Here is a 10,964-nt window from a genome sequence, read left to right as displayed (position 1 = left end):
TGTAGTTCAGAAACATTCTCTTTATTACAATTTCAACAACTACTTTCTTATTATTGAAGATCCTAACATTACGTTCTATCCAGATATTTCAAATCATTGTGAAAAACTCAATCAGTCACCTTTTCTGCTCTTGTTTTTGCTTCCACCCCTACTTGCTGTAACCTTACCAAACTTGCTACGGTTAGTAAATATATGGCGCAGTTGTGTCACTCATATCCGAATTATGAGGTACTTGTTTTGGTTGGAGCAAACTTCAATGTTTACCAAGTTAAATGATGCATTAAAAATGAATGGCGTTGCTAGCTGTTTAGGGATAGGGGCGCAGCAGAAAGCACTTGAATAAATTAACCTAGTTTCCTATATTATTATCATTAAAAGGCCAACAAACAAAAGAGGTAGTTACTATGATGTATACATTTCCACGTCACTTCTAATTCTTCTATTGACATTTGAACGCCATGCCTATACTATGCAGGGGGGAGGGGTCAATCATGTATCCACGTTCTATGCTTTCACATGAGAAGGATTGACCTTAGCCTTAGTTTGCTGATTGTTTAGAGAATTTAATTAATTTAAAAAAGGAACTTGTTCGGCTACAACCTACAAGCATAACATTATCACATTAAATATCCTTACCAAATACCAACTACTACAAAATCTGGGCTAATTTTTTTTGTTATGAAAATAAAAGTGGTGATATACTTTAATATGATAATTTTTGGTATTTTTTAAAACTGTGAAAGTACATCAATTTCTGGGACCGATTTCTGTACTTAAAATTTTTTAATTTTTTTTTAACACAAATCTCTGGAACCGATTTGTGTACCTCTCAGAAATCCCTGGGACTGATTTGTATACCTCTCACAAATCGGTCGGTCTGATTTCTGCTTTTCTAGTTAAACGATCTCACATTTAAATATAACACTCCAACAATCCACATTTAAAAAAAAAACACCACTACCACTCCAATATTAAAAATAAAAAATTCCAAAATCTGTGTTATATAATTGATGCATGAAATTAATATATAGCATTAGGAGCGTGTACATCACGAAATGAAGTTGGATTTATCTTGATTTGAATTTGATTTTAAATAGTAATTAGATTTATTTTTAATATTTTTATTCGATTTTAGATTTGATAAAATTATATTATTTTTGAATTACACTAAAATCAAGTTTAGATCGATAAAATTTGAATTTTAATAAATTTTATATTAAAAAATTATGATATATTTATTTATAAAAAATATATTTGTTATTGTAAAATTGATATTTATATTTAAATTTAAATTTTTTTATAAATTTTAGTTTCATATTTTTTATTTATTTTTTAATTCATTAAGTGTAATTAAAAATAAAACAATAAATTTATAATTAATATAATATAATATTAAAATTAATTAAAATATATATTCTTTTTCATATTTTTTTAGTCTTTCTAGAGTGTACATACGCCAAATAAAATTAAATTTGTTTTAATTTGAATTCAATTATAAATAATGATCGAATTTATTTTTAAAATATTTATCTAATTTTAAACTCAGTAAAATTAAACCAAATTAACTTTTAAAATATCAAGAAGAAACTAGAAAGCATTTGAAAATTTGGCACCAAAATGAGCGTAGCAAGCAATAAGTAATAACTGTGCATTAACAAATAACAACTACTTTTGCTGCACTAATTAACGACTACTTTCTTCTTCCGCCAATCTCGCCATTTCTCCCTCGCTTTTTTCACATCATCAACACTACATACGTTTCTTGCTGTACTCATGTCCTCACTCTCATAACTAACAGAAACAATGACGCCGTTAAACCGCACCCTTCTATTTTTCATCTTCTTCACCTGCATTATCACACCTTCATCGTCGCCGCCGCCACCACAACCATACAACTACGGTAAGTAACACACGCTCTCTCTCTCTCCTCACATGCATCTGGCAATGATGTTTAACATGTTGACTGCGGCTATACTATGCAGGTTACTCCATCCACATAAACTGCGGCTCCTCCACCAACGCCACCGATCCCTACAACACTACATGGCTCTCCGACCGCTACTTCTCCGGTGGCACTGACTCCCTCATCTCCGAGCCTCTCCGATTCCACCTCCCTTCCGAGAAGACTCTCCGCTTCTTTCCTCCTTCCTCCTACGGCAAGAAGAATTGCTACTCCCTCCCCTCCGTCTCATCCTCCCGCTTCCTCCTCCGCACCTTCACTCTTTACGACAACTACGACGCCAAGTCCCGCCCTCCTTCCTTCGACGTCTCTCTCTCCTCCACCATCCTCTTCAGCTGGCGCTCCCCATGGCCAGCCTCCACTGCCTCTGATGGCGCCTATGCCGATCTACTTGCATTCTCCACCGCCGCCCATAATTTCTCCGTCGGAGAAGCCACTATTGACCTCTGCTTCTACGGCTACGCGACAGACGCACCGGTAGTTTCCTCTGTCGAGCTCTTCGAGATCGATCCTGCTTCATACGACGCCGCTTCCACCGGAAAAGAAGTTGTGCTGGTCAACTACGGCCGCGTCTCCTGCGGCTCCGACGAACACTGGGGACCGGGATTTACCGCCGACGAAGACCGTTTCGGGAGGTCGTGGCAACCGGACTCCGCGTTCCGGATCTTGCCGGATAAGGAATCCGAGGCGCGCGTGGTGTTCACGCAGAACGACGTCAGTGGCGCTGATTTGAGCCCTAATTACTTCCCGATGAAAGTGTACCAGTCGGCGGTGACGGCGGAGGGCGATTTAGAGTACGAATTTACTGTGGACGCGAAGATGGACTACATGGTGTGGCTGCACTTTGCAGAGATCGATTCGAGCGTGAGGAAGGAAGGGGAGAGGGTGGTCGATGTGTTCATCAATGAGAGGAACGTGAGCAGGGTTGATATATACAAGGAGGTTGGAAGGTTCGCTGCGTTTGATTGGCACTACACTGTGAAGAATTTGAGTGACAGTTCTTTGAGGGTGAAGCTTGTGGCGGCTGTTGGTGTTCCTATCATCAGTGGCATTGAGAATTACGCATTGGTCCCCATTGATCCTTCCACTCTTCCTCAACAAGGTTTGTGTGTTTCTGCTTATTTTGCACAAAATTGTTTCGATTTTTGACATTGTTGCTGTTAATTCATTCGCTTGGCTCGAGCAGAATTTTGAAAATCAATCATGGGTATGATTGTTGAGTTATTCTCATTTAAGCATGTGCTATATATATCATGGGATTTTGATAAGTGTAAAGCAAAGTATTTCTATTGTTTAATATATTGATGTTGATACACATGTTAAATGATGTTAATCAAGAATATTTATAAGAAATCACACATTGCTCAGTCACGTGAAAAAATCACAGAGGATCATTACTATAGTGAGCAACTAATAGTAAGTTCTCTGCTTTGTTTATTAATTGTTGGAACGTATATTTAGTAAGTTGGGGATTGTTGATTGAAGATGAAGCAGAAAATAATTTCAGGGGTGGCTGACTGTGTCTGTGTTGACTTAACTTGACCGGGCTGGTATTTTGCAGCGAGTGCGATGAAAGCATTGAAAGAGTCGCTTCGAGTTCCGGGCAGAATGGGTTGGAATGGTGACCCTTGTGCTCCTACTTCTTGGGATGCTTGGGAGGGAGTCACCTGCCGGATGAATAAGGACAAAACGTCTCTCGTCATAAGTGCGATGTAAGCATCCAAACAAAGTTATATATATTTGGCTTTATGCAACAAATATTGGTGCTGCTTATGCACGAGTCTTAGTCTTGCTATAAAATTTATCTTATATCAATGAGATGCTGCTCTATGTGTAAGGTTAAAGGTAGAGAACAGAGGTTGGTTCCATTTGCTAAATATACAATTGGTTGGTCAATCCAAAGCATGTATGATATCTTGTAGCCATATGTTCATTCCATTAGAAAGGTTTTTAATGCCTTTTTCAGCGTATAGCATTTCCCATATACTCACTTTCCATGAGTTTTAATTCATTGAAGTAATAGTGCAGGGAACATAAGATATCTATTATTTGGCTGTGCCATTTTCCCTGCTTACCAATTATAGTGTAAAAAAACATTGTAGTTACCTAAATAACAATTGTTCTGCAAAATGACTTTGGCTTATCAATATGTCTTCCTCCTAAAATGAAGGGTTTAATCCCTTCTCAACAATGACTAATTCAAATCAATGAACCTGAAACAGAAATGGAAAACATTTGAAATAACATGAAGATGCAGTTTCCTTGTTCACACACGAGTTGTTTTCTTTCATTTATTTTCCTTTCCCATTCTTTCTGAAATACTTTTTCAATTTTTATTTCAGAGATCTTGCCAGTCAAGGCTTGAAAGGATACATAAGCGACAAAATTAGTCTTTTGTCTGACTTGGTAAGCCTGTAAGTATCAGCTGCGACATGTTTTTATATACTACAAATCTAGAACTTCACGCGGATTACGTGTTTTGAAGTTTATATCATTCAATTATTTCTATGGAATGAGAAAAAATAATTAACTAAGAATGGTCATTTCTTCCCATACTTAGTAGTACTCTGTACTCTGGCTTACTGTTACTGGTTCCCGCAGTAGCCCTAATCTTCATTAGGCAATTACTTTTGTTGTTTTTTTTTTGGACATCGGCAATTACTTTTGTTTGAAATATTAGTAATTAGTAAGTTGGGTCTCATATTTCTTAACTTTTTCTATTTTGGGCTCTTGGGGTTGGGGTGGAGGATGTCCTTAATATTGACATTGGATTCCTTACATGTCCTAGTGAAAGGCCCAATCTTATATCCATTTTCATCGTTATTGTTATATTCAGTGCATTTTGGCGAGTATCTTGTAATTGGTAAGTTCTCTTTTTTTTTTTTTTTTGTGGTAAAAATTCGTACCTTCCCTTGAATTTTACAGGAACCTCAGTTCTAACTCGTTGGAGGGTGAAATACCTTCTGGACTTGGCCAAAAATCCCTGATAAAGCTGTAAGATAAAATACTCTCTCTGTTAGTTACACTTATTCCACTGACTTGGTTTTAACTAGAGATCTGTTATCAATAATATTCTATTTATTTTTTTCTAATGTATGTTGTAGTGATTTATCCAACAATCAGTTGATAGGCTCCATACCAGATAGTTTAGCATCTTCAAGTTTGCAGCTTGTGTAAGTATGCTTATCCTTTACTAATCTCATGAGTCATGACAACTAAACAATGGTTCTGTATCTATAATCCTCGTTCTTGACCTTCTTCTGTTTTGCAAGGCCAAGACGTGTTGTCCTTCCTCTAGTTTTTCCACTTATTTTCCCTCAATTTTGTGATCTGATATTCTGATTTCAACTTTCAAGTCATCTTTCCTAATCATTTTGTTTTGTTAATTTGCTAGTATTTTCTAAATATCAATGTATTTTTTCAGTATCTAGTGTTTTTTTGTCTCATTTTCTATTTTAGTATCTTATTACCACTTCAGCAGCCTTAGTCCTTGACGTTTGGCATATGTTTTAGATTGCAATGTTAGATAGTACTTGACTTCTAGAGCAAGCTTATACAAGTAACTTATTTCAGTTTGTTTTTCTAATCCATCTTTTTTATGCCAGGCTATTAAACGATAATTTATTGGAAGGACGAGTGCCAGATCAACTTATTTCAGTTGGTGTGCATGGCGGAGCTATTGAGTATGTCACTTTAATCTCTTAGCTCTCCTCTATCTGGTTCTGCATAATGTGTAATCAGATGGAATATCTTATAACTTTGTGTATAGCATACTCCGTGTTTGGCCTATAATTGGGTCTATTTGTCTCTCTCTCATTCTCTCCCTCTCACTGTCTGTGTGTATATGTCAATATGTCATCCCTTATCGGTATTGAATGCTAAAATCAGCTTTATTCACCTGTTCTTACATGAGGATCCTTCTCTTCTGTCTCTCCATTATCCACTTTGCTTCTTCCTTCTTCTATGCTCTGTCCTTTGTGTGGCGTATGGCTATCCAAGTTGCATAATTCTTGTGAGCTGAAATAAATTTCAAGTTGTGTGGCTGCCTAGTTTTGCTGGAAAATATATGCTTATAAAGTGGCATAAATTGATTGTAACCCATGGAGAATCTCAGTTTTTCATCGTTGTTTCAGTTAAATTGCTCAGTTCAGGAAAGTGGCAGCATTAGTTGTTCTCATACTATGCCTATTATAGCAGACAAAAGGGACAAAATAAATTCTCCGAAGGATTATTGTAGATTTATTGAAGCTGCAACTAAATTGCAATTGTTTATAATCCCATGAGAAATAATCTTTAACAAATTATTTTGATATTTCATTCAGTCTCTCTGGGAACAAAGGGCTGTGCGGTGCACCATCTCTGCCTTCATGTCCTATGTTTTGGAATCATGGAAGATTATCTTCTCGTGGTAAAATTGCAATAAGCTTGTCCTGTGTTTTTGTTTTGTTCGTGCTACTGCTGCTGGTATATATCTACATCAGGAGAAAAAGAAATGACTATGACTTTGGCCTGCCCCACGAATTAATGTGTAAGAATTTTTCCTTCGAGATTCTGTTTTCATCAAGCATTGTTTATGGTATCATTCCTGATACTGTGTTCATACGCGTTTATATATTCTGCATAATGTTCCTTTAGTTGCTTTACTAGACTAGTAGCTGCATGCATTTTTCTGTTACCCTTGTATTGCAGAATTTAAACTAATTCATATAGGATTTGGTTTTTACTGCAGTATTCTCTTCATATATAACTGCCCTTGGCATGAAAATTGAAATTGTAAACAAAGAGAAACAAATGGAATCATACGTCATATTTCTGTTGGCTTTCTCTACAAGTGTTTGGTTTGTGCAGAGTTTCTGGTGTTAATTGTTCATTATTGTACACCTTCTGCAGCATTAGCAGCCAAGAGAAACCGATACGTGAGGCAGAAATCATTAATGCTTCTTGAGCTCGAAAGTCAACATGCCAAGGGATTACCTTCACCTTTTACTCCACAATAACTATTTCTCAATGGAAATGGAAGATTGATATACGTAGTTTACGACTAAACATACACTATTACTGCTTAGAGAAACTTATAGTTATTGAATGTGGTTTGCAGCATCAATGCTGTTTGCAGCATCAATGCTGAGCCAAGATTTGATAGCAATCCAACTTTAGGAAAAGTAAAAAATGGCTTCTGGGATTGGCTTTTCTCCCACCAGTTTTTCTTCAGGGCAAGGATTCTGCGTGGCCATGCAGCGTGACACATTATTTCCTGAATCATCGTACAAAGTTGCAAAGGCATATTCCCAGTAACATCCAAATCCATCCTTGTTGTACCCTTTGATAAATACGAATAGGAAAAGAGTAACAACCCCATCAATGTACTATACAATTTGAGCCTCAAGATAGTGTCCACTTTTACCTGTTACATCAATACTGCTTGACTCTTAACACTGTATACTGATTTATGTATTGTTGCCAAGCATCAGTCAGTGAGCTACCTACATTGTCCAATGTACTAGCAAGTTTTTTCACACATTTATACCAAGTACATATAATGAAAATTGCATGGATACAAGAACTTTTCCTTAGTTACTTCTACTACCTTTGTATTAAGAATGATTAAAGATTGCTAATAATTATATCTACGTCACTGTATTCAATTGTCAAATGTGTCAAGAAAAAGGATTGAACAGTTTGAAGAGACAATAGAAGATCCATACGGTGTGTTTGTGTTTGTGTGTGTGAAATGAAATTAGCTGCATGTACAAACCAAGCAATAACAGACATATGGTGAAAGAAGATGCGTTGCGTAAAAGCTGACACTTAACCAAAAGCATAGAAAGTAGAAAATGAGAAAAAAAATCTTAGAAGTAAGAAACAATTGTCGCAGCTTTAAATGATTCCACGTTTCGGCACTCAAAAAATTACATGTTACACTATACTCGGTCTATAAACACTAGTGTATCCGACAAAAATTAAACGATGCAGTGAAGCACATTCAACGATAAAAAAGGAGGCCAAATAAGACTCGAAAATCAATCTACATTGTTGGAGTTTCAAACCGGAGAGTATGAATGCATGAAGATACACCATGAACCACTTTGTTAGTTGACCAATCATTTTGTCTTTAGTTAAATCGATTTATATAACAGAATTCCTATAAAATTATTGTTAGTCTCGAATAATCTATTTTTAGCACCAAAATTAAACGAAAATCAAACATATGAAGATTACGTATTAATATAATTAATGGTTCAAGTAGAGATATTAAAGTTTCTTCTAAAATAGCTGTCTCCCACATAGCATGCACCAAAAAAAGGGTTCTAGATGTTATTATTCCACATGATATCAAGTCATAAAGTCAATTATCTCATGCCTAGGCATCAAAAAATATGAAATATCATATGGGTCAGGTTTGGCAATATATAAATATAATAATAATAATTGGCAATACCATTCCACTGAGTCTTCCCTCTATACATAAAAAACGTACGAAATACAAAATAAAAGTAATGATGTGGTATGTAGAGTAGTGGAAATTTGACTTTAAAGAGCATGCATGCAATGCAACGAGTTCATACATACATATTGCTTTTAATTTTGTTTTGTTGATATTCATTATGCCTCAACACATTGACCGAAAAGGACGAATTCAAATTTCAAATACACCAATGAGTGAATAACTTAATCATCACCATTACTATTATAAATTATAATAACAATGTTGATATAATAAAATTTGCTAGAAATGTGCCTCGTAAACTTGAAACTCTGAAACCCATTTATATGTATATATATTACGCTTTTCTAATGCGTCAAAGTCTTTGGTGCGCTGGCTTAACTATGCAATTCCAATGATAACGTTGGAAATCAATAATTAATTGATGATGTTAGGTGGAATACTGGAAATGATGTTATATTTGATTAATTGGTATAATTCAACTCAAGTCAGTATTAAAATACCCTCCCCATACCCTTTATTACGAGATCTCTTGACACTCTTCTTTTCTTTGTTTATAATAAAAGTTAGTTACACTATCGTACTCTATAAAAATAAACCCATTTATAAACTTTCGTTAATTCTCCCTTAATAAGTAACTGTTAATTTTATATTACTTTATATAGATTAAATTGTGTTTTCTTGCCCTTTCAGTAATTATATGAAATGCAGTGCAAGTAATCCTCACTCTTAGAGCAGCATAATTAAAAAAGGGTTTAGTTAATGTGTTAAAGACATATAAAAAAAAATTATTAATAAAAATTTTTAAATATTTTTTTAATAAATACAAAATACATATATTAAAATCTTAAATTTTTTATATTTTTAATAAAAAAATTTATTTATATACTAAAGACACAAATTAATTAAATCCATTAAAAAAGCAAGTAATAATGTACTTATTGTTATAATCAATTAATTGATGATTAGGCATCGATGGCCTAGTAGCTTAGGCAGCCGTTGAAAATATTTGTTGACTATTTACTTTAACTAATTTAATTAAAATTTGTGTGGTTAAGGGTTATCGTTGCCCAACACGACTTTTAATCTTTTTTTCGCTTTTCTCCTTTCTTTCCGATAAAGATTAATTATTATTTATTTATTTAATATTTTCAACCGTTCCATTCAAGTAGTCGTAGGTTCGAGTCTCTCTCTATCTTCGGTTAAAAAAAAAAATCTTTCAACACAAGTATGTTCCAATAAAAACCAATCCATATCCTCGTTAGATCTTAAAAAAATAATCGCATCCAATTTATGTAGGGTGAATTCTCTCATTTTTTTTAATTATTTAATTTTTTATCATTTAATATTTTTTTAGTCATGTTTAAAAAATAATAAAAAAAATTAAGAGGATCCATTCTCCAATTTATCAATCTTTTTTAAAACATAAAACCATCAAACTTTGCTAACCTTTTTTTATTAGTTTTATTAGAATAAACCATTAAGAAAATATATACTACTACTACACAAGAGAAGTCGGTTTTAGCCACGGAAAAAACCGTGTAATATCTGAAAAAACCGTGGCAATGGCATTTCTACTACGAATCAGGATCCGTGATTAGAGAAGGTGACGCTTTTTGTTTAGACACGTTTTTTTACTATCTCATAGTCTCGCTTATGGCTATGGGGCTAGCAAAGTAGCAAGATTTATGTTACCCTGTCCTTACAATTCTATGTTCTTATTATAAACAATTATGGAAAGCGAGTGTAGAACAATACTAAACCCTGTGTTGACATGGTTGACCTCAAATCCATGCTCTCTCCATAAAAAGTCTCCTATAGTCGAACATACACTATACTCAATACATACATATAAGATATTCATTTTGGAAATTAAAATAAATTTTACTAATAAAGAATAAATTATTTGTACAAAATGTAGCATACATTAATGATTTGGCAATTGGCAACTTGAAAAGAATTAGGTGTCAGATGACAACTATGGCAATGACCGAGTGATATGATAAGAAACTAAGAAAGTAATGAGGCTTTATCTATCTATCTACAAGAAAGACCAAACCAAGTCCAAGTCATGTGTGGTGTAATATATCAAACAATGCAACAGTTATAAATGGTGGCCAATTATGGCACCTAGCTCCCACTTGTCACAATTTTATTTGACTTTTATCCAAATTAAATTAAACACGTTTAATTTGTACTTCTTTTCATCATTATGCATGTTTTGTTATCTATCAGTTTTTTACCATTCCATCAAAATATTTTATTTTACCATTCAATAATAAATTGGTTACTATAATATTAGTTATATAGCTTTATTACTCATAATTCTATTTGGTTTAGGTATAGCAACAAGTGAGTTTCAGTTTTTTTTTTGTCATTTGTTGAGTAGGAAACTTCTGCAGAATTATATTAGACACTCTTATCTATTGCTTAATAAATTGATGCTAATTTTTATTAATTATGTGGACTTTAATTAATTTGAAAGACAAACACATCACACACACAAACAAATTAAAGTGGCAAAGTTTTGAAAGTTAATTTGTTTGGAAGCTATTAAAA

The 10,964-nt window shown here is 34.1% G+C and overlaps 1 protein-coding gene across 1 annotated transcript; it reads left to right on the top strand.

The window, feature by feature from the left end:
- Nucleotides 1–1,646: 1,646 nt before the first annotated feature.
- LOC107618883 (receptor-like protein 4) lies at nucleotides 1,647–7,533 on the top strand. Its single transcript, XM_016321059.3, has 9 exons — nucleotides 1,647–1,900; nucleotides 1,983–3,062; nucleotides 3,522–3,672; nucleotides 4,303–4,374; nucleotides 4,886–4,954; nucleotides 5,065–5,133; nucleotides 5,566–5,643; nucleotides 6,283–6,488; nucleotides 6,851–7,533. Exons 1-9 carry the CDS (start codon nucleotides 1,804–1,806, stop codon nucleotides 6,955–6,957), a joined length of 1,929 nt encoding a protein of 642 aa, XP_016176545.1. The 5' UTR covers nucleotides 1,647–1,803; the 3' UTR covers nucleotides 6,958–7,533.
- Nucleotides 7,534–10,964: the final 3,431 nt, after the last annotated feature.

The sequence above is a fragment of the Arachis ipaensis genome, chromosome B9, assembly GCF_059453495.1.
Source record: "Arachis ipaensis isolate K30076 ecotype BB chromosome B9, ASM5945349v1, whole genome shotgun sequence".
In the NCBI taxonomy this organism is placed as follows: domain Eukaryota; kingdom Viridiplantae; phylum Streptophyta; class Magnoliopsida; order Fabales; family Fabaceae; genus Arachis; species Arachis ipaensis.
The sequence above is the reverse complement of the archived record's forward strand: the minus strand, read 5'-3'. Positions and strand labels throughout refer to the sequence as shown.